The 24473-nt window shown below is 39.5% G+C and overlaps 1 protein-coding gene across 1 annotated transcript; it reads left to right on the top strand.

Annotated features, from left to right (window-relative positions):
* The first annotated feature begins 8048 nt into the window (after positions 1-8048).
* LOC126373757 (lysosomal Pro-X carboxypeptidase) lies at positions 8049-24171 on the top strand. Its single transcript, XM_050020028.1, has 8 exons — positions 8049-8334; positions 14391-14479; positions 18144-18301; positions 19003-19204; positions 19766-20000; positions 20544-20657; positions 22636-22852; positions 23989-24171. The coding sequence occupies exons 1-8, from the start codon at positions 8140-8142 to the stop codon at positions 24162-24164; spliced, it is 1386 nt and encodes a 461-aa protein (XP_049875985.1). The 5' UTR covers positions 8049-8139; the 3' UTR covers positions 24165-24171.
* Positions 24172-24473: the final 302 nt, after the last annotated feature.

Here is a 24473-nt window from a genome sequence, read left to right as displayed (position 1 = left end):
GGTGAGAGCCTTCAGCGCTCCCCATTTGTCCGGCCAAGTAGTTAATGCCATCTGCGGTAAATCTACAATAAGTCATGTCAAAAAAAAGAAAAAAATATTAAGAAAGAGATGCATAATTTGAAGCCTGCTTCTAATAACTGGTACCTAATCAGTTAAATAGCGAAATATCGAACTGTAAATCGTGTACAGTCATGAGTAATATCATGTACCCACTTTAGAACCCTGTCGCACTATCATATTTGACATTTAATGAGACTTACGGTTTAATTTGTCAAAAAAATTAATGTGACATGGTATCAAAGTGTATACATATCTGTACCGTCGGTGAAAAGTAATACAAGTCCAAAATTCAAGTTTTGAGAAAATCGAGTTTAAAGTTAAAAATATTCTAGCTCGCGACTTACAAGGAATAATGGAACAGAAGTTAGATGTGTCGATAGGTGATGATGGAAGGTTTCTTTTCTAATATTTAGTTATATTTAGAACCTAAACAGAAATGGTAGAGGATCAAAATAAATTACATGTATCAGTTGACACCAACTTTTATATTGTGTAAATTGATACAAGTCTACTTATACCTTTTTACACACATAACTATAAAAAAGTCATCGTTGATATATCATATTTCAATTATTAATTTTACAGTCTTATTCTACAAAAAACAAAATGTCTTGGAAGAAAGTTTATTTCATAATGTTGTAGAAAGGCAAAATTCTATTTATTTTCTTTAAAAAGTAAAGAAACGTAACTTATATCAATTGACACAAACGATAAACTATAACGAATTTGTGTCAAGTGGTTTAACATGACTTATTTTTTCGGTTTTATTGTGTAAAATGATACATGTTTTTACGAATTTCTAATAATAAATACTGTAACAGAAGGCAGTTTAGTTCCACTATCCGACAACAGATGGCGCCACAGGGAAAATTAGAACGCGGTAACGATGTTGTCACCGCCAACATATAAGTATTTGAGAAAACCAATGCTTCTGTATTCCGATTAGGGTTAGCTGCAAGATCTAGCTTCCGCCTCTGTGGAACTAGATTTGAACGCTACCTATATCGCGCCTACTCCATACGGTTGGCATACGAAGTTGCGCTTCTTCTTGGGGCCTACTTTCGTTGAAAGACCGTAACGTGTAGACACGATCCTCTCTCCGCACTCTGTAATTCGTACGTTTGTACCGGAATAAACTCGTCCACGTCACTTGTCGTTTCCCTTCTCTGCCCGCTCAACCCCCACCTTACTACATTGGCGCCCAACGTGGGGCCAGTCAGTACGAAGCTACAGCTCCTGCAGACCTCACGCCGCGGCACTACGGGTTAATGAGTGACAAGGAAGACAACGACAAATTCGAAGGCGACGACAAATTCGAAGATACGCGGGTTCTACGCGATCGGGTCGTAATGAGAACATGCCTGACACGATCGCCCTGGAAGAGCTGCCTTTGCTCCTTAAGGAAGAAGCTGGAATATGGTGGCAAGGTGTACGTACACAAGCAAGTCCATACCTGGGATGACTTTCAAACTCTCCTGCGTGACAACTTTGCACCTAAAAGAGAGGAATGGTTAGTTTATATGGACATTACGCAGAAGAAGCAAGAATCCAGGGGGAGGGCGAACAGGAACAACCAGTTGAGTACGCAAGCAGTCTGCTCACTAAACCAGAAAGAAATTACTCAACCACAGTCCTGCCTTATTTGTCGGGTCGACGGCATAGGCAGAGGGGGAGAGTTGTAACAGAAGGCAGTTTAGTTCCACTATCCGACAACAGATGGCGCCACAGGGAAAATTAGAACGCGGTAACGATGTTGTCACCGCCAACATATAAGTATTTGAGAAAACCAATGCTTCTGTATTCCGATTAGGGATAGCTGCAAGATCTAGCTTCCGCCTCTGTGGAACTAGATTTGAACGCTACCTATATCGCGCCTACTCCATACGGTTGGCATACGAAGTTGCGCTTCTTCTTGGGGCCTACTTTCGTTGAAAGACCGTAACGTGTAGACACGATCCTCTCTCCGCACTCTGTAATCCGTACGTTTGTACCGGAATAAACTCGTCCACGTCACTTGTCGTTTCCCTTCTCTGCCCGCTCAACCCCCACCTTACTACAATACATATAAAGATGGTACACGTATATATAGTGTAAGGTGACGATAATAAGATATTTTTGTTATGATTTTACTCTCAAAACTCATAAATAACCGGTCAAAACCACCACTGCTGCCCACTACAAACACATTTTGTCCACTACACTACGCCCCTAATCAAAACCACTTTTGGTTCATTTTTGCAGTCAAAATCTTACAAATTCAATTATGATAATATTTCCACCCCTAACAAATGAAGGTAAGAGGAATCATATTAAGACTAGTCATTAGGAATGTTTCGGGCTAGCCTGGCAGTATGGCCTGGAGATAAAGGTGATGTACCTACGTACTTTTAAACCAAAATCACACAAACCGGTAAGTGTTACTTCTTTCTTGCTGAAACTATTTAAAAGATCACAACTCATTCCACAATCAAAATCCCCTAAAGTAAAGTAAAATTCGATATTTCGAATTACCAAAATTCCCGGTCTAATGGTAGCCCGCAACATTGACAGAACGATAAACGGAGTCGAATCAATGTTGACGATGAGAATAGGTAGTGAAAATGAAGATCATTGGTTCACCTCCAAACCTATAGGTTACACAGGGCTATCCTCAGACCATGACCATGACCACCATGGACCATGGTCTGTTATGGTTAAGCTAAATGAGCTCGTTTCCGCAAAACTCTACACGTAAGCACACGTGGGGGACTTTCCGCGTATCCTCGCGTATGGACCACTATTGTGAAGTGGGCAAACTTTCCACTATATCATCATCATCCTCCTGCCAAATGTCCCATCTTCTTCTTCTTCTATCGTGTGGATTGTGAGGTGAATTGCCAACCCCATCAACCCTGGTGTCAGGGTTATAACTGAGCCGCCATAGGCCCCTGACTTGACTCAATGAATACTCGAATGTCCCATATGTAATGTTATTTTAATGGGCTCAGTTTTCCGCATAAACGCAAGTGGTCCATTATACGTGCTTTTATTGACTATGCAAGCCAACTAAGTCCTTTCAGAAGCTCAAATACCTCCTGGGATTTTTACAAACTTTGTGACCTGGTTTAATTAAGGGGTTGTGCCCGTGGTGTTGCCAATTATTTATTCTAATCTAATCTATCCTACAAGATCCCACTGCTGGGCAAAGGCCTCCCCTTCCTCTTTCCATTTTTCACAGTCCTGTGCGTAATTCTCTCCTATGTAATCAAAATACAGAAAAAAAAATATTACTGGTGCTCAAGAGTTCAGAGCAGTTATTCCCTTTATAAAAATGAGGAAGCTCGACAAATTTACACCATTCAACGTGTTTGAGAAACTAGTAATCTTCTCTTGAGAAAATGTGGCAGATCTCGATGCTGCCGATGCCGAGCTGTCATCTACGGCCGTGTAGGTTCAAAAATACCACTACCGGCGCTCGCATCAAAGATCTAACCAGCGTGTATTGAATGGCTTGCATATTAATTGGAGCTCGATAATATTTGGAGCCATTATTTCATGTCTACAACCTCCTTAGCAATGAAGGCAGCGTTCAATCTGCCACCGCTTAACCTACATGTAATCAAGAAAACTATGTAAAACAGCTATGCTTCGAGCTAAGGGAAGAAGACTAACGACAGTTATGACAAATCTCAAATACCTCTTGACTAACCCTGCCATGGTGATAACGACGCCATGATCAGGACCCACAACTTATTGAGGTACTGTAATTAAGTACTACAAGGTGGCTATAGCAGAAAGAGAAAAAACACGGTTTGGTCTGAAGTACTAACTTAACCTATACCCATTCGCAATGCGGATCAGATATGGTTTGCTGTGGCTCTAGACAAAATGTCTTCCCATAGACAGGTTTATGCGGAGGTCACCCTAGGATACACACTGGTGGCGCATGGAATCGAACTTGTATGTATCATTATACACGACACGTTATTGATATCTAAGATCGTATTTTCAGAAATATTTTGATATACTTATATTAATTTATATTACTTTTCACAAAAAAATAAATTTGGTGTTTGATGTTACAACTAAAATTATATCATTAAACACGGACTGTGAGAATTCAAGGATTGCGTGTATTTTAATATATGTTGAGTTGCATTTACTTACACCAAAATATTTAGTGAAAATCTTCATTTCACTTTAATGCAAGTTAAGATGAATTATGTTACACGTGTTATAACAGCATGAATCCTTCACAAACAGTACTTATATCACTAGACACAAAAATTATCTCCGTATTTATAATAGCTACAGTTACGAGAATTAGACAGAAAGAAAGAGAATTTTTTGAACATGAAGTGTGTGCTAATAACTCAAAAGTGATACAACTCGAGTTGTATTACTTTTCACCGACGGTACAGATATTAGTACTCGTGACCGTACTTTCAAAATACTCCGTGCACGGTCACAGCTACACACAGCACTTGTAGCACAAATGTTAAGACAAAAACGCCTCGGCTCGTATAAAAGTAGCACAAGCCTCTTTAATTCAGGCAAGGCGGGAACCGCGGATTTTCATACACAAATTCTTCTTCTATACAGTGTTAGTGACATCGTAACGAATACTGAGGGGGATGATTCACTTTTACCATCTGTCTTTATTTAGTATATTTTACTTATCTTGAACCTACACGACCCAATTATGTTGATGATCATTTAACTTTAAAATGTTGTTAAATATTGTTTACTTACTTTAAAATAAACTTTTTATATCTTGCAAAACCTTGTTTTATATTTATTCCCCTAGAGATCGGAAAGAAGAAAACTTTGAAAAACTTATTTTCAGACCGCATTTTTCCAATTGGCTTTTATTTTTCGTAACTCATTCTTCAGATGAGATACATTCCACGTTGCTCCAAATTTTATCACGAATTTTAGCTGGACAGTCTGTCAAAATTTAGGAACACTCAACAGTGCTGCCGTCCACATTTGAGCTTCTAGTTATTATTTCCATTCGTGAATCTTCCCAACCACCGATCTCCCTAGCTATGATAATATTTTCAGAATGGTTTCTTTTTTTATGAAAAATTGGCAATCATTTGACTACAATCTCACCTGACGATAAGTGACGATGTCGCCGAAATTGGGCCATGCTTACCTAGAAAGTGCCTATTCACTCATTCCTCGAAAAGACCCAAATTGTACTAATCGGGAAACAGGTTTGTAGGATGTTTTGCAAACAGTGAGTGTACGTACTACACAGATGCAAACCACACCCCGATAAAGCTGCAACTCAAATAATGCGCAGAAGCATACAGCACACAACATGATACCCTGAGAATATATAATCAGTAACGTAACTATATTAACCGCATTGTTTCTTTCACGCATACAATCAACATAATGGAGGTTCGGGTTCTAATCCTAAGGAACCCTCCCAACGCTCAAGACAGCAGGTTCGTCGAAAATCAAGACCTTTCTTTGTAAGTATGTAGCTTTATCAGAAATAATGGCCTCCATGATATAGTTAGAGCTTTGGGCTCTTGATACGGTGGTGCTGGATTCCTAATGGCGATATGTCAAACAAAATTTCGCTTTGTGAAACTGTCCGGGTCCCTTAGTTTGGTTCGGACGTTGCACGCTGAAATCACGTGATTGTCCGAAAAATAAGATGATATGTCTCGTAAGGCACATTTAGCCGCGGGTCCCGAATTATTTACTGATGGGGTTAAAATGGCCACATCGAAGCAATTCATCTAAGAAACCAATATTGCTATTTGACAGTTGTTTGCATTGCGCACTTACTTTTATATGCGCAAATGTCAAATTGCAATATTGCTTTCTTAGATGAATTGCTTCGATAAGAGTTTGCCTTGAATTTCGTTTAGTAATTTTTAATGGGGACCGCTGAGGGTACAAAATTTAATACAACAGGTCTGAGGATGCCCAGTTAGGCGGGAACCTCGCCTCAGGGCGTCGTCTGAGAAGATTGGAGGAGTTAACAATCCAGTGAACCATATACAGGTCATGACTGAGTAGCTCTATACGTCCGTGACCCATGTAACATGGATATGACCCGCACTAAGGGCGGGTGCTCCACTAGGATCCCGAATAACTTAGCAAAGGTTTGTATTAAATTATGTTTTTTGAATGCTACTGTCCACCTGTTTGAAGGCTGAACTGACTGAAGGTTTAGAATACATTTATTATTAATATTATTTATATTTTAACAGGACGTATAATAACTGAAGTAATATGCGGGACTTAAAGGAAGTAAAAACATTTTGTATGGGGACTGTCAACGTGTTAATCGAATTAATAACAATAAAGCATCTACCGAAGCTATCCTACTGCTCAGTGATTCACAAAGTCTGCGCCGGCGCACATCCCGGCCGGCGCGGGAGGGGTCAACCGATCAGCGATAACGACGCACACTTGACGAGTAAATTGTTTCGCTGCCAAACGGACTAGTGAGGAGAGAATTCTGTTTTCTCCGTTTTTATCTAATTCCAAAATTGATATTAGGCTCACGATCTGGAAGTCCGGGTTCGATTCCCGATGGGGACATTGTCGAAATCACTTTGTGAGGCTGTCCTTTGTTTGGTAAGGACTTTTCAGGCTTGAATCACTTGATTGTCCGAAAAAGTAACATGATTCCGTGCTTCGGAGGGCACGTTAAGCCGTTGGTCCCGGCTATTAGCCGTAAAAACACCTCCACCATCCCGCATTGGAGCAGCGTGGTGGAGTGTGCTCCATACCCCCTCCGGTTGATTGAGGGGAGACCTGTGCCCAGCAGTGGGACGTATATAGGCTATTTCATATATATATATATTTTTACGTATAGAGCACGGGGGTTATGGCGTACTAATATTAAAAAATAATAATAAAAAGATATGGTAAAGGTACATTGAAAAGATACTTATTGTCATTACCTATTACCCACCGGGGTAGGTAAGCAGAGACTATGAAATTCCATTTGCTTCGATCCTGACACACTTCTCTTGCTTCCACATTCATCAATCGTTTCATACACGCATGCCGGTTCAGAGTAGATCGTACTGAACCTTTTCTAAGAACATCTCCAATTTGGTCAATTTACGTCCTTCTAGCAAGACTAACATGGGCATGATAAAATTATCGACCGATTCAATAAATTTTGTCAAAATCGATTTTGTTTTTTTCCTAACATGCGTGTCATTTGTTCGTATTTTTACAGAACGACTTAACTTATGTGGGTTCACATGTCAGCACCAATCGACAAAACGACATAATTAAGTATATCGTCAGAAAATGATAAAATGACAGTGACAGAATTTTATCAAGTTGCGCATGATAGGTTAGGCACGCACTACGAGTTTTTCGCCGCGCGGCAGAAAAGAACAGCGGCATAATGTCGCACCGTAATTCTGTAATACTGCGCCGCTGCGAAGGCTCTGCCGTCAAGTGCGCGCAATTACTGAAATTTTTAATAAGAGCTGTCTTGCTATGTGCGTTAGATTATATAATAAAATACCGACTGATATTAAAATGCTAAAATTGACATTATTTTAAGACAAAATTATATAAATGGCTTAATGAACGTAATTTTTATTCTGTCAGGGAATTTCTGCAGTAATGTATTTTTTTGTTATTATATAAAAGTTTAGTGTAAATAAGTGTACCTTTGTCTACATAAAATATGACATTTGCATGCCAACATTGTTATGGCGAAACATGTATTGTACCTACTTCTAATACCCACTTGTCACCTTATTCACCATGTTTGACGCAAATAAAGTTTCTATTCTATTCTATGCAATTTAAAACTGTTTGGTACAGAATTACAGTGCGACATCATGCCGCTGCTTTTTTCTGCCGCGCGGCAAAAAAACTCGTAGTGCGCGGCTGTCCTTAGCCCTACAGGGCTTCTTTTAGCCAGTCCTACCATCAACCTTCGCTAAAAAAATAATATTTTTTTTATATTTTGACTTGTGTAGGTGCTTGTACGTAACATTACATAAGAAGTTTACACCGGGTTCATGGAGCGCCCGCTCATTATCACTGCGGACTTCAAACAACACGCACGTGATTGTTAGACTAACTATCCCACAGCTGGGCAATATGTTCCCACAATTGGTCTTTGTATTGTGCCTTCTCAGTGCGAGTTCTGGGTACCAGTTCGAAACGAAGTGGTTTAGGGTACCCCTAGACCATTTCGGTTATCAGAGAAATGAGACTTTTGAGATTAAGTATTTGGTGAATGATAGTTATTGGGATCGAGGGAATGGACCGATATTTTTCTACACTGGAAATGAGGTGAGTTTGTAGTTTTTTTTTATTAACTTGTACAGTCACGAGTATTAATATGTACAGATTTTGAAACCATGTCACATTAACTTTTTTGACAAATCAAAACGTAAGTCCCATTAAATGTCAAATATGATGGTGCGACAGGGTTCTAAACATGTACATAATATTGCTCATGGCTGTACAGTGTAGTGAAATAATCTTTGTACGTGTGACCAATAAATGAGGGAATACGCAAACGGTAATAGTGTAAAAATATAACCTATTTTAAGTGACAAATTGTATAAATTAATAAACCTAATATTTATTAACCTAAATAATAACGTTTGTTTACTCAAATAGTATGGGGGACTGTCAAAATTTAAGAACACTCAACAGTAGCGACATCTGGGGCCTATTTTGTAAAACTTACAATTGTAAATTACAATGACAATTTGATGTACATTGCGGAGTGTGATCACAAATATTTTGCAGTTTTAAATTAGCTACGTAATGAACACCAATTTTTTTGTAAAAGTTGTAATTTACAATTGTAAGTTTTATGGAACTGGCCCCTGATGGGAGAAATATACAGTTTTTATCCTCATTCCGGCGGACATTGAGGGATTTTCCTTTTCCGGTTTAGGGGACATCTCGTCCCAGTCTTAAACTGGGCCCAGGGACGAGTTTGCCCTTTTCTAATTTGATAGTGGGGGGCTTCTTCCAGGCTACGTTCCCCAAAAAAAACATAGATGGCGTTGTACAGATTTATCGTAATAATTAAGTACATACTCATTTAAAAAAATAATATACCTAATGGCAGCGGCATATATGTATCAAAATAATTGTTGCTTGATGTTTGGGTCAGATACAGTACAGTCATGAGCAATATAATGTACCCACTTTAGGACCCTGTCGCACTAACATTTTGACATGTAGTGAGACTTACAGTTCAATTTGTCAAAAAAGTTAATGTGACATGGTACCAAAGTGTATACATATTAATGCTCGTGACCGTACATCGTTAGCTTGCTGTTACTTCTCTTTGTTTTGATCAGAATAATAATGCGTGGAAAATGTGTTGTACCTGGATGTCTTCTTCTTCTATCGTGTGGGTTGTGAGGTGAATTACCAACTCATCAACCCTGGTGTCAGGGTTACTATTGAGCCGCCAAAGGCCCCTGACTCATGTAACGACTACTTACTTACATCAGTAAGCAGTAACCGTTACCAACGACTTAACGTGCCTTCCCAAGCACGGAACATCTTTCTAGTTCCCTAATTTGGTTAGGACATTACAGGGTGATCACCTGATTGTCCAAATAGTAAGATGATCCGTGCCTGGATGTAATAACAAGGGTCAACATTTATACCTTACAAAGATAAAAGATGCATATGTCTGTTATTCATGAAATTAGAAGGTTATACGAAAGCAACTCTGTACAGCGCCATCGATATTTTGTTTGGGGAACGTAGCATGGAAAGTCAATGATTTCATTAATCAGTCATCTAGGCCCACACAGACATTATAACTGGGGATTCCCCACCCACCAGCACAATAAGTACTTAGGTAGGTACTCACATTAAGTAGGTATCTGCAACTGCAAGGTCGCTCTGGTTTTTAAACAAATAAAATTGTTGTTACCATGTGTCTGGGGGTACGGCAGTGCCCCCGCCAAGTCGAGCACCTTACTTTACCTTACTACTTCTTACTTACTACTTTACCATACCTTACTTTGCTTATGATTATTATAGATATTATGACTCTTTCGCACTAGGTCCCATGGTATATTTCGTTCCTGCCGTTATATTATGAAATGAAATTAAATGTATTTATTCGTTCTAGAGTGGTAAATACAGATATAATTAAATAATGTGTTACATTGCACAATAAAAGTCATTCACTAGACCATGTAGTGTACGAATAGTAAATAATTAAATAACTATTAAAATCTAACTTAAAATCGCTAATAATAAATGTTGTCTCCATGCAGCGACTATAGGTCGAAAGTGATCCCATAAAGGTTCTGTTTTTCTTTATGAAGTTCGCAACCCTAAAAACAAAACATATAATAGTATATAAGTATATTACTTTATTTCTGGGTCATTATTGAACAATACGCATACATTTAAGTCACCATCATCATCTCCCTAGCATTATCCCGCATTTCACGGGGTCCGCTTACCAACCTGAAGATTTGACAGGTCCGGTTTTTTTATAGAAGCAACTGCCAGTCTGACATTCCAACCCGCGAAAGGAAAACCAGCCCAATACAGGTTAGGTCACATACCTCCGAAAATGCATTTCTCAGGAATGTGGGTTTCCGCACGATGTTTTCCTTCACCGCTGAGCACGTGGTAATCATTTATGATCCAATACTGAATTCGAAAACAAATTCGACAATCATTGGTTTACACCTGCGCTGGATTGGAACCTGCAATCTTAAAGTGAGAGGCAAGCGTTCTACCAACTGGGCTACCACGGCACACTACATTTAAGTAGTAGGTGCCAATTGTATATGTATAAATGTGCTGCCTACTTGAATCTGAGGTCAAAAGTTCATCACTTTACTTTTAATACAAGTAGCACTAACGAGTTCATCGTTCTATAAAGTACTGACAATTTCTTATTTGCTCGATTTCCTTCTCAATAAGACAGATATTAATAAAAAAGAGTGCCAATGAGGATAAAAACTAGAAGCTGTAAATATAATGTAGTAATGTAAATGTAGACACTCCCTGTTGAGTGTTCCTTGACAGTTCTCCATACTGTCCAGCTAAAATTAGTTATAAATTGCTATAAAATATAGCACCTAATAGGCCAGTATGGTAGTCGCAACTGATTCGAAACTGCCTCATTGCGTTGCTTTTCAACTGCTACTGCAATTAGGGCTTCTCTATGTTTACCATCAGGCGTAGTTGAGCCAACATACTTGGCCAATAATATATGAAAAAAAATGTAGAACTACGTGGATTGTATCCCGTCTGAAGGATGAGTTACGAAAAACAAAAGCAGCCAGTTGGAAAAAGGCCAGTTTTGATTGAAAATAACTTATTCTAAGATTTTTTCTTTACGCTTCTTTAGGGAATAGATACATATAACACTATGATTTTGCAGTTAAACGCTGCGTAAACGGTAACAGTGTAAAAATAGTACTTAAACAATAATGTTTGTTTAATCAAATAGTAAACACAAAAACTTTGTAACAGAGTACTGCGGAGCGGAAGGCAAGAGGGAAACCACTGCCCTATTTTTCCCTAAAAAAGTAGCATGGAAAATGCTGCACCGACAAGAGCGTGGCTCTTAAATTGATGATGATGACTCAAATAGTACAGGGGACTGTCAAAATTTAAGAACACTCAACAATAGCGACACCAAATTATTTATTACAATTTACTTTTAATGCCATTAATTATATTAGCAAACACGTGTCGTTAATCGTACTTCATAAAAACTACTGATAAAAAAGTACTTACCAATAAATACTCTAGATAATTATTGCGGTCAAAAATGTTTTGATTTTACGTCGAGTGTCGAATAACATTGCAATATAAACTGTTGGTAGGTAAATAATAATATGTACTTAGTTGATTTTATTTATTGTTTTACATTCAAATACCTATTTATTTCTTTTTATGTACTTGATAACATGACATAAACTGCCTATATACGTCCCACTGCTGGGCACAGGTCTTCCCTAAATCAAATCAAATCAAGTATACTTTATTTTACACAACATACAAAACAAATTTATACAAAAGGATGATAGATACAGTACAATCTGGCAGCCTTATTGCTAAGCAGCAATTCAACCGGTCAACCATCCACCAACCATCAACCGGAGGTCGTATGGAGCATACTCCACCACGCTGCTCCACTGCGGATTGGCGTGCCCTCCTAAGTATGGAATCATCTAACTTTTTTGGACAACCGAACCGTGATTTTATGTTATGTACCTATATTTACTTATTATCACATACTTCGTCCCAAGGTCTGTATAAGGAAAGTGTAAATGTTAGGTATACAAACATAACGACATCCAACTATGAAGGTTACTATATCTATAGCATAAAATAAGGATTAATACTACGTATAGAACGGCAACTCTCCGCTCCCCACCAGCGGCTGAGCTAGGTTTACCTCACCCCCCTCGGTCTTACTTAAGTCTTCAATTGTATGGACGTCAGATGTCTCATACCTATTCCGTATTCCTTAAGGGTGCGTCACGATGGAGCAGCAGGAGAGCAGGATGAGTAGTCTTCTTCTTTGCGAGTCGATGGCGATCGATAATAAATTTTTGCTGACCAGTAGTGGGCCACGCTTACGGCATTGTCAGTGGCTTCGTGAAGTTCTTTAATAGTGCAGGTGTTAGGGCGTTGGTGAGCCATAGTTTGTGGTGATACTCCACACTCGCTTTTTTTTTGACGTGACTTATTGTAGATTTGCCGCAGATGGCATTAACTACTTATTTATTTATTTAAAAAAGTACAACCACATCACACATATTGAGCTTATTCCATAACTTAACTAGGTATTCTGACTGATATGTGTAACAATAACGGTGTACATAGCACTCACAATGTATAAACTAATTTACATAAACTAATATAATTATAAACTAATTAACAGAAAGGAAATTAAACTTAATGAAACTAAACTAAATCAAAACATACAAATAAACTTTGGTGGTAGACTTAAAATATTAACTCAAAAAGTGTCGAATAATTTTAGACCTGAAACTGTGTAACTTGTCATGAAATATGTCCACATCAATTCCAGCATTAATATTATTATACTCCTTAAGCATCCTGACAGTTGGTGACTGTTGGCCCAAATTTGTTCTACAAAAGGGCGTGTAAAATAACCTACTAATTTTATTCCGGGGATATCTTGAGGGAACAGAAAGGGAGGAACACTCCGGAAGACCACCGCACTGTATATGACCATTAAGAATTTTATGCAAGAAACATAGATCAAGTAGACGTCTACGATCGTATAAGGACATACTTGGCCGGACAAATGGGGAGCGCTGAAGGCTCTCACCCGGTACAACGTTTAAGACAACAGGCCTGAGGGTGCCCAGTTGGACGCGAACCTCGGCTCAGGGCGTCGTCTGAGAGGAAAAATATTTGAAAGAATTAATCGACCCTAGTGGGTCGATAGCGATAAGCGCTGAATGAGGGAAATCGTCGACCACGCCGGCGGGGTCGGTATCGGGGACCACTCCACACTCGCTCTCATCGCAACCAGATGAGTAGATGATGATGATGAGTAGGAATAGCGAAGGAACCAGTAAACACCAACAGGAATACACAGTTTATTAACTAGCACTTCACAAACAAGAACTTAACGAAATTATAACGATGCTATATAAAATACGAAGAAATTATGATCACAATTAAAGTTAGTGGGCACGGCCAGAGCTAGGCAGTATATATGTTGCTCTTATTAATGATCTGTGCTCTTATTTACCCACAACTCACCGAGCTTTCTGTTAGACCAACGCGATAGGCGGTGAGCCGTATCGCCGTCTATAATGGTCGAGACAACTGTGTTAGTGAAAACTGCACATAAGGTAAATCTTCTAAATATATTATAAAAGGAAAAACTGACTGACTGACATATCAACGCACAGCCTAAACGGCTAAACGTAGGCACTTGAAATTTGGAAGGGACGTAGCGTAGGTACCGTAGAGGTGCACTAAGAAAGGAATTCCCGGAATTCCCATAGGAACGGGAATGAGCGGGAAAATCCTTTTGTATGAAAAATCTAAACCGCTTAAGTTAGACGCTTGAAATTTGGCATGTAGGTACCATAGTAAACTTAAAGCTTAGTTGCAAAAGAATATTGCAAAATTCCCACAGGAACGGGAGTTAGCGGGAAAAAACATTTGTATGAAAAAATCTAAACTGCATAAGTTAGATGCTTGAAATTTGACATGCACTCCCCCACACACAAAGATCTCTCTTTTATAACACGCCACGCGTACGAAGTCGCGGGCAAAAGCTAGTAAATAATAAAAACTCATTGGTGCCGTCCGGAACCGGGGTTAGTTATACAAGATTGTGTTTATGAATGTTCCAGGGTCAGATCGAGTTGTTTGCGCAACACACCGGGTTCATGTGGGACATCGCAGAGGAGTTCCGAGCGAAGATCGTGTTTGCTGAACATCGGTCAGTATATACAGGTTGATAGTGACATCGTAACGAAAACTCCCTTAGAGTTTTCGTTACGATTATCATTTCGTTATCATTCAGACCATGATTCTGAGTTGATATCGAGTGGAATATTCCGTTGTATATCTAAGTAAGAAAAATAATTGAGAGATTTCTACCCGCATCGTGTTTGCACTTTGTTTTATTATGTTTTACTAGCTGACCCGACAGACTTCGTCCTGTCAAAAAGATTTGTAATGTGGCAGTTTTTGTGCCTACGTATTTTAAAAAATTCTCCTGAACAGAACCGTCACCCTGGTGGTAGGGCGTTGTGAATAAAAAATAATTAAATAAAACATATATAAGGATTTAAAAGTAAGTAATCGCTTTATTGTTAATCATGTGCATCATAATTATTATTATTATCATTGTAGTGCTTTTTGGTATACGATGTTTTTTGTTTGATTACCTGGCGCATAGATAAACAAATCTGATGGTTTTCCAACACGGGAACAGGCAACATACAATTGACCATGTGAGAAACATGGGTTTTCTAGATTAATACCACTAACACTTAATGATTGCCCCTGGGACTTGTTTATAGTCATAGCAAAAGCAAGGCGCACTGGAAACTGTAGTCGTTTAAACTCAAATGGCACATCAGTCGGAATCATTGGGATGCGCGGTATGAGAACATCTTCTCCTTTATACTTTCCATTGAGTATAGTTGCTTAATATTACCGCTGCAATGACTCATCGGTATATCGCTTATTCTAGGCCTATACAGGGTGTTAGTGACACCGTAACGAATACTCAAAAGGATGATTCAGACCATGATTCTGAGTTAATATCAAGTGGAATTTTCCGTCGCAAAATTCATGTTATTTTTTTAGTTTTTTTTTAATTATTTTCAATTCTATACTTTTGCGATGGAAAATTCCACTTGATATTAACTCAGAATAATCAGCTGAATCATCCCTCTCAGTATTCGTTACGATGTCATTTACACCCCATACAAGTACATACAGTAGCCATACAAGTAGGTATGGGTGTTAGTGACACTGTAACGAATACTGTAGGGGATGATTCAGACCATGATTCTGAGTCGATATCAAGTGGAATTTCCTGTCGGAGAAGTCATGAAAATTTTAGAGCTTATTTAAATTATTTTCCGTTCCATACTTTTGCGACGGAAAATTCCACTTGATATCAAGTTAGAATCATGGCCTGAATCATCCCTCAAAGTTTTCGTTACGATGTCACTAACACCCTGTATAATAAGTTTTCAATTTGCAACGTCATAGGTTGAGGTGGGGTACAGTCATAAGCAATATTATGTACCCACTTTAGAACCCTGTCGCACTATCATACTTGACATTTAATGAGACTTACGGTTTAATTTGTCATTTTCAAGCAATTGCAAACGTTGACAGGCTTCTCTGTAGGATCCACACAATTCACCATCAAGAGTTCGTAACTGTTGGAATGATGTTGGGCCACGTACATTGACTAATAGCAGTCGTAAATAAAAACATTCATCATTGCTTGGATGTACTGAATAAATCCGGCCAATCGCATCGGTGGAATATACATCTGTATATCCTGGAACTGGTTTTCCTTGTTTCCGTCGTATAAATCTCCTTGAGGATTGATTCCAGGTATAATATTTTAGCATTTCAGAATATAGCTATGTTTGTGCGAAATCATCGTTTTGGCATGTCTCAAAAAAACTGGTTAATGTAGTAGATCGTGACTGAGCAGCTCTTTGTACTGCGTTCTGTGCTGTAAAATACACTCTTTGTCCATTTTCTAAATGCACAGCTAAGTGAACAACAGAAGGGTGTCTCTCATGAATAGGAAAAGAAAATATTCGCCAAACTGCTTCATTACTACTGACATAACGGCCCATTTGGTATTGGGTAACTTCATCATTGGAATTCTCTGCACCAATTCCAATCACAGCCATATCACTCCCTTTGGTTACATATTTGCAAATGTATTTAATAGATTTCACTGAATGGCAAGATTCAACGTTGATGTGTGCTTTGAATGTCTTTGATAAAATGGGTGAATATGGAACAATCCAACGATTATCTATTTCAATATCTTACTCAACAGTGAGTGCTTGTAATTTAATATGAACTTTATACCATAGCAATAAAGCTCAAATTGACTACGTTCATTTGTATGGGAAAAAGAAAAGGGCTATTTTTAGGGTTTTTCCAGCAATAATTCTAATTTTTCTCGCTGTAAAAACCATCCTTGAACTTCAACGAACATTTTAAAAAAAGATTTAGCCAAATTGGTCCAGGCGTTGTTGAGTTATGCGCTTACCAACACATTTTGCGATTCATTTTTATATTATAGATTATTTGAACTTTGAACGTTGTTGAATGAAAAATAATTTTGTTATACTTCTATTTTTATTTTATTAGTTTTGTATATTTTTTATTGACTTTTATTTAAATCTGTACAACAGCTAATTTCATAATAGGACCTTTGTATTGACACTTTTATATTTTAAATTTTATAAATTTTGCATGATTTATGTAATCTAAATGCACGGTAAACTATATTTTTTGTAACATCTGTCACACTGCATTTATGGCAAATAAATAATCTTATCTTATCTTATCTTATAAAGTATGGAAATAACTAACAAAAAACACAAAAATCATGAATTTCCCGCCAAGGAATTCCACTCGATATCTACTTAAAATCATGGTCTGAAATCATCCTCCAAAGTTTTCGTTACGGTGTCACTAACACCCGTACGTACCCTTATGGCTAGTTGAGAAATCCACTTGATATTAACTCAGAATAATGGTGAGCATCAGAATGACTGCCCAAAATGACAGATCAGCTTTAAAATATTACTAACATCCAATTTTAGCTACTATTTAATACCTTTGTATAGATATTTTCTACCTAATTAATAAATAAGAAAATTTATTTAAAAAATGGCCAGTCATTCTGATGTCTGAATGACCACCCACATTTAGAATCTCCATAAAAAGGCTCCGAAATGTAATTTCGCCTATACACAAATTTAGTACCTATTCAGTACCTACCTAAACAAATATTTTTTTTTAGATTTTTAAAACAACAAATAAAAAAATATGAGCAAAAAAAGTTTTAACAAAAATGTTAATTGTTTATTGTTTACAACTCAATTATGCACATAATACAAATTATAAAAAGAACAAATGCAATACTTAAAAGATTAATATGTTCCTTTTTTATAATTTGTATTATGTGCATAATTGTACAGGTATATTTTATTGTATATTTTCCTCCCACCAAGACCCGTAACCTGTCGCTAATATAAATCCAGTCCAATCAAACGAATAGAATTGGCTAGAGTGTAGTTCAATGCAAACAATGGATCATAGATCATAAACAAAGAAGATATGCCCTAAATTACACGAGTCTGCAGGCCACCGTAACACATTTGTGGCTGGACTGCTACGTAGCAAGCGCTTGTTGTGGTTACAAGAAGACGAAGTCAATAAAGAGAAGAAGAAACCAATTGATGATGTGAAAAGTTTTATAATATGATCGTTTTGTGCATATTTCGGTCCCACTGGCTATGCTCCCGCGGCATCTCTAATAAGAATTCTGTAGTTTGTAATGTTTGTATGTTACTACGGCCGACTGTACCTACTGTTATCATTACTTCCAGATACTACGGAGGTTCAATGCCGTTCGGCAACCAGTCTCTGGACAACAATCACGTGGGCTACCTGTCGGCTGCGCAGGCGCTGGCCGACTACGCCGACCTGATCACCTTCCTGCAAGGCAATAGCATGCGCGCCAAGTATCCCGTCATCGCTTTCGGTGGTCAGTTGTGATTTAAGTCTGTTCTGAGGAAGAGTCTGTTCATCATCATCACTAACTTAAGAGCCACGCTCTTGTCGGTGTAGCATTCTCCTTGCTACTTTTTAGCGATAAATACGGTCCCAGGTTCGAATCCAGGGCGGAATCACAAAAATCACTTTGTGATCCCTATTTTGTTCAGGACGTTACAGTGTGATCGCCTGATTGTCCAAATGTAAGATGATCTGTGCTTTGGAATCGTAAGGCACATTAATCCGTTGATTCCGGTTACTACTTACTGAAGTAATACAATACACGCACACACTCTGTTTGTTTAAATATAACCTTACTTTTTTATGATTTTTGTAATTGTTATAGTTAGATTATAATATTACTGTTTCCACAAATATGTACGACGGGACCCTGCCTTCCAAGTCACAAGTTTTCCACTTAGTTTGGAAGTCAGTGGACCATGCTTTGTACCATGTTCCAGTTAAAAATAAGCTCAATGTACTAAACATTGTTACTGTAACTGTTGACAATAAACTATATTATTATTATTATAAGTAAGTAGTTGTTACATGATGATGGCAGGGACCTTTGGCGGCTCAATAATAACCCTGACACCAGGGTTAATGAGGTTAGTAATCCACCTCACAATCCACAAGATAGAAGAAGCACAAACAGTATCTTCGAGGAGCATAACTCTTCTTTACATTTTCCAGGGTCGTACGGCGGTATGCTCGCTGCCTACTTCCGCATGAAGTACCCGCACATAGTTGCGGGGTCCATAGCGGCGTCCGCGCCCATCCACATGTACCCCGGCATGGTCCCCTGCGAGGTCTTCCACCGCATCGTCACGTCCAGCTTCAGGGTCGCCAGCCCCGCTTGTGTGGAGAATATACGTCGTTCCTGGGCTGTCGTCAAGTGAGTAACATAAAGCATCACGCCTGTATCCCCGAAGGGGTCATCATCATCATCATCATCAGCCGTACGACGCCCACTGCTGGGCATAGGCCTCCCCCCAAGGATCTCCCAAAGGGGTAGGCAGAGTGTATAGGATATAAGGAGTGGAATTCTCTGCCGTCTTCTGTATTTCCGAATGCATATAACCCGGGTTCTTTCAAGGCCATAGTGAATAGGCACATTCTGGGCGAGCGAGCTCCATCTTAGGCCTCGTCAATGCCTTCGGGCAAGTCTGGGGCTAAGAGCAAACCCATCAAAGGTAAAAAAAAAATGTAAACGCACTCTTCGCCAGCTATGTTTAAGTCCTATGTAATAGGGATAGGTGGTGAGACTATTGCTATTAACTGGGAATAAGTCCTGAAAACCACGTGATACCAATTATTTACCTATGATCCAAACATGGATTCAAACACAAAGAGCCCAAGTCGATATTTGAACCCGTGACTCTACGTTGTAAGTCACGTTCTCCGACCAGAGCTATCACGGAGTATCTGTTTGCTTTACCCTGACCTACCTCCACAGAAACGTGACGTCGAACCCAAACAACACTCTCCAGAAGGACTGGAAGCTCTGCGACGCGGTGAAGAACTCCACAGACAGTGAACTCCTGATGGACTTCCTCCAGTCCATGTACGAGACCCTGGCCATGGTCAACTACCCGTTCCCCTCGGACTTCCTCGTCCCGCTGCCCGGCCAGCCTGTCAGGGTCGTCTGCCAGTATCTCAACGACACGCTCTCGAATGTGAAACTTATGGAGGTAACTCCATTTACTCTTAGAAGACTTCGACAGGGATTTCTGTCAGGTTTTTTTTGACGTGGCTTATTGTATATTTGCCTCAGATAGCATTAACTATTTCGCCGGACAAATGGGGTTTGTTGAGGGCTGTCACTCGGTACAAAATTTAAGACAACAGGCCTGAGGGTGCCCAACCGGGCGAGAACCTCAGCTCAGGGCGTCGTTGTCTTCTCACTCATTTAAGTGTGGGGAAACCTACTGGGGCTCCTGCCCCTTAAGGTTGCTGTCCACGCCTTCCGTAGCTACGGAAGGGTCCATGGGTTTTGGCCCCGCCTTCGCGGTCTAGCCCACCGGGTGAGACCCCATTGGGGGAGGCCCAGTGAGCCGCCTGCGTTTAGGCGCGGGCTGGTCTTCTTCACTATCTTCTGGTCAGGGCAGGAGCAGATCCAGCAATGACCACCCAGGATCCAACCTGTCGCCCAGGGGCCATGAAAATCCTTCAACCCGAAGGCAGATAATGATAGGTGTATGATTATATAACTATCTAGGGTTTTTAATTCACAGGGAATTGGAAAAGTGTTGCAAGTATTCACAAATTACGATGGAAAGAGCAAATGTGTGGATTACAAGAAGGGAGAAGATTACGGTAACTTGGATGCAAGCGGATGGAACTATCAGGTAAGACCAGCCAAGCAAAGTTCATTCGAATCATTAAATAGGTAATTAGATTCAATTTCTCTTGGCAAATACATAACCGTTACGTATTTTATTATTATTTAGGCAGGTACCTAATAAAAGTATAAAATTTTCGATATAAAAGCGAAGTGCTTTCCCATTTTTATATTAATACTTATTTATAGTAATAGCAACAGCGTCCCCACCCTTTTTTTTTTGACGTGACTTATTGTAGATTTGCCGCAGATGGCATTAACTATTTGGCCGGAAGCGTCTCCACCCGAGTTTGCTTTTTGTTTGAGTTTGTAAGTTATGTGTTATTCCATGTTTTGTTTTTTATCTGTTACTGTGGTGTCCCTTCCGGCCAAGTAGTTAATGCCATCTGCGGCAAATCTACAACAAGTCACGTCAAAAAAAAAATGTGGTGTCCCTTTAATAATAAACGTTCTTTCTTTATTAACTACTTCATCATCATCAGCCGTATGTCGCCCACTGCTGGGCATAGGCCTCCCCCAAGGATCTCCACGACGATTAACTACTTACTTTACTATATTACCTAATAAGTAACTCATTGCCAAGACTGGTTCCGGAGATTGAACCAGCGTGCAGCGGCGCTCCTCGTTTAAGAAGCAAGTCGAGTCTTAAAAGTTAGAAAATAGACACAATATAGGTAGCAACATAATTCTATACCATATCTGATCCAAATATCGAGCAACAATTATTTTTATAAACGCCTCTGCCATTACATTATATTTATGAATAATTATATAAATAATAATAATAATAATAATTCTTTATTAAAAGTCAATAGGACTCACACACATTACATAATACATAAATTGAATTAAAATAAACATACAATATAAATTGAAATAAAATACCTATTTCCTATTTGCGTCCCGGTGCAAAGACCACCAGTGTTGAAAAATAGGTCTGTCGACCCCTTCGCACACTTTTTGCAAAATGATGTTATTTGAAGCCCTAAGCCTCGTCCAAAATCCCGCCACACGTTTACGTACGACAGCAAAAAAGTCCGGCACACGCGCTTCGGCGAACATGCTCGACGCGCTGCACCAACGTGGCAAACGCATGAGGATACGAAACGCATCATTGTACTGTACCCTCATGTTGCTATAGGTCTTTTTTAAGTAGTTGGTCCATAGTTGACAGGTATAGAAACACTGACAGTACGCTTGGAAAAGCGTTAACTTGACAGCGCCACTACACCTGCCAAATCTGCGCGCGAGCATGTTGCACCGGATCGACAGTGCCCTCCTCTCACGCTCGATATCTAAGTCATCCTTTCTATTATGGGTCAGAATATGACCAAGGTATTTAAATTGCTTCACAACCTTAACCGCTGAACCATTTAACAATGCTTCAGGCACCCTCGCCGGACCTCTCCATAAAGTACCCGAACAATAATAAAAGACGTACGGTCAGAAGCATTAATTTGTATACACTTTAGTACCATGTCACATTAACTTTTTTGACAAATTGAACTGTAAGTCTCACTAATTGTCAAATATGTTAGTGCGATAGGGTTCTAAAGTGGGTACAGGTTGATGCTCACAACTGTAGGTACCTAATTATCACGTTAAGTCTGTAAGTACAACGCTATATTTTTGGGGAAAGTAGCCTGAAAAGTCTGCCTGTTGCCTGAATGCTACTTAAGTTCTATGACGATCTTGTGACGAAGCGAGTAGGCGCCGTTACTTCAAAAGCGCACCCCTGATGCCGGGCAGCAGCGCGGTGTCAGTACTGGTTGGAGGCCGAGGAAATGGATTCTGGTAGGGCTCTAGCTAGAACAACACCGATTGATAAATTGATCGGTGTACTGCGGAACGGAAGGCGATTGGGGCAACCACCGTTCTACACGCCCCTATGGAGTAATGACGATTACTCCACCGACAAGAGCGCAGCTCTTAAATAAAGAGAGAGAGCCTGAAAAGTCCTTCATTGACTAAATTCTCGCCCACAGGCTTGCACAGAAATGATAATGCCGATGTGCACAACCGGTGTGGACGACATGTTCCAACCGAAGCCGTGGAACTTGACAGCATTCGCCGAGGACTGTCACAAGACGTACGGGGTGTACCCCCGCCCTGATGCCGCGCGGATCCAGTACGGTGGGGACAAGCTGCAAGCTGCATCCAATATTGTGTTCAGTAATGGGTTGCTGGACCCCTGGGCGGGAGGTGAGACAATTTAAAAAAATACCTTACTTTATGTAAGCATACCACAATAACTTAAACCTACCAACGTAATTTATTCTACGTAACGAGTATTTTTATGACCTAAAAATAGTGCATGTTTGTTGTTGAAATGTGTTATAATCGTAAAGGTGTTTACAACCTGCAAAACATATAATATAAAACAAACATATAGGTAACATATGTTTCTAGTACTAGATTTAAACTATTTGTATACCTTAATTTCTATGAATACCTAAAGATATTTTAAAATGAGAAACAAACAAAAACTAGAGGTGTATTCAAAACGAGAGGCATAAGAATTCCGCGCTGCGCGAGCGTAGATTCATTTTATCCACGTAGATAGCATTGGCTGGGTCTATTAGTCAAAGCCATGGATAATCTTGATATAAGACCATAGAATAAGGAATAATACTACCTAACCTATACGGCAACTCTCCGCTCCCCACCGGCGGCTGAGCTAGGTTTACCTCACCCAACCCTCCCAGCAACAGAGACGCTTACAGGCAGGAGAGGAGACGCAAACAGTCGCTTACAGGCGCCTAGCAGAACATAAATAGACACGGACCTCCGCCAATAACACATACATACATACTCATGACTCATGTAACGACTACGTACTTACATCAGTAAGTAGTAACCGGGACCAACGGCTTAACGTGCGGATCATCTTACTTTCGGACAATCATGAGTCATGTCAGGGGCCTATGGCGGCTCAATAATAAACCTGACACCAAGGTTGATGGGGTTGGTAATCTATCTCATAACTCACACGATAGGAGAGAAGATACATACATACTTCATACAAGGACCTCATTCTTACCGTAAGCCGCCAAAGGACGCTTACAAACAATCGACGATCGGTCGACGACGTGGTCGCTGATCTGTAACTGCACTTAGGGTGGTATTAATAAACCAATCTCAGCTTTGAGACGGCCCTCAAGATCATGTCAATGTGACAGTTCTCATGTAAAAACAGGGACTTGAGCATGATCTTGAGGGCAGTCTCAGCTGAGATTAGTTTATTAATACCACCATAAATCATTTTTTCCTTGAAGTGTTAGGTACTTACAAACTTCCAAATAAGTACGTTTTCGTAAATTTTATTTTCGTACCAACAGGTGGCATTTTAAACAGCATCAGCGACTCAGTGGTGGCAGTGGTAATGATCGATGGAGCCCATCACCTGGACCTGATGCCGGCGAACGAGAAGGACCCAACCTCTGTGCGCATGGCGCGCGAGTCGCACAAACGGCATATCAGAAATTGGATCCGCGCCTTTAGGAAACAGAACTGATGGATTACGTAGAATAGTTTTTTGGAGATTTATTATTAAAGATTTCTTTTTGTACAAACTTTGTTTTGCTTTTACATTTAAATAAATTAAAATTATAAACTCCTGGTTGTGCTGTTAACCCATGGAAATCCCTCAGCGATACCAATTTGACTGTCAAAGAAGTGACTTCTATCTACCTATACCTTATTAAAGAAGCCGAATCACGGTGGCAGTTAGTGCTGGCAAACAGAAGTGTATCCGAATTGTGGTATAAATCTTATAGCATTGTACCCGAATTCGTAACAAATTAGGTTTTTTAAAGTACAACAT

The sequence above is a fragment of the Pectinophora gossypiella genome, chromosome 2 (genome assembly GCF_024362695.1).
Source record: "Pectinophora gossypiella chromosome 2, ilPecGoss1.1, whole genome shotgun sequence".
NCBI lineage: Eukaryota > Metazoa > Arthropoda > Insecta > Lepidoptera > Gelechiidae > Pectinophora > Pectinophora gossypiella.
Note: the sequence above shows the minus strand (reverse complement) of the source record. Positions and strands in the feature narration are given on the sequence as shown.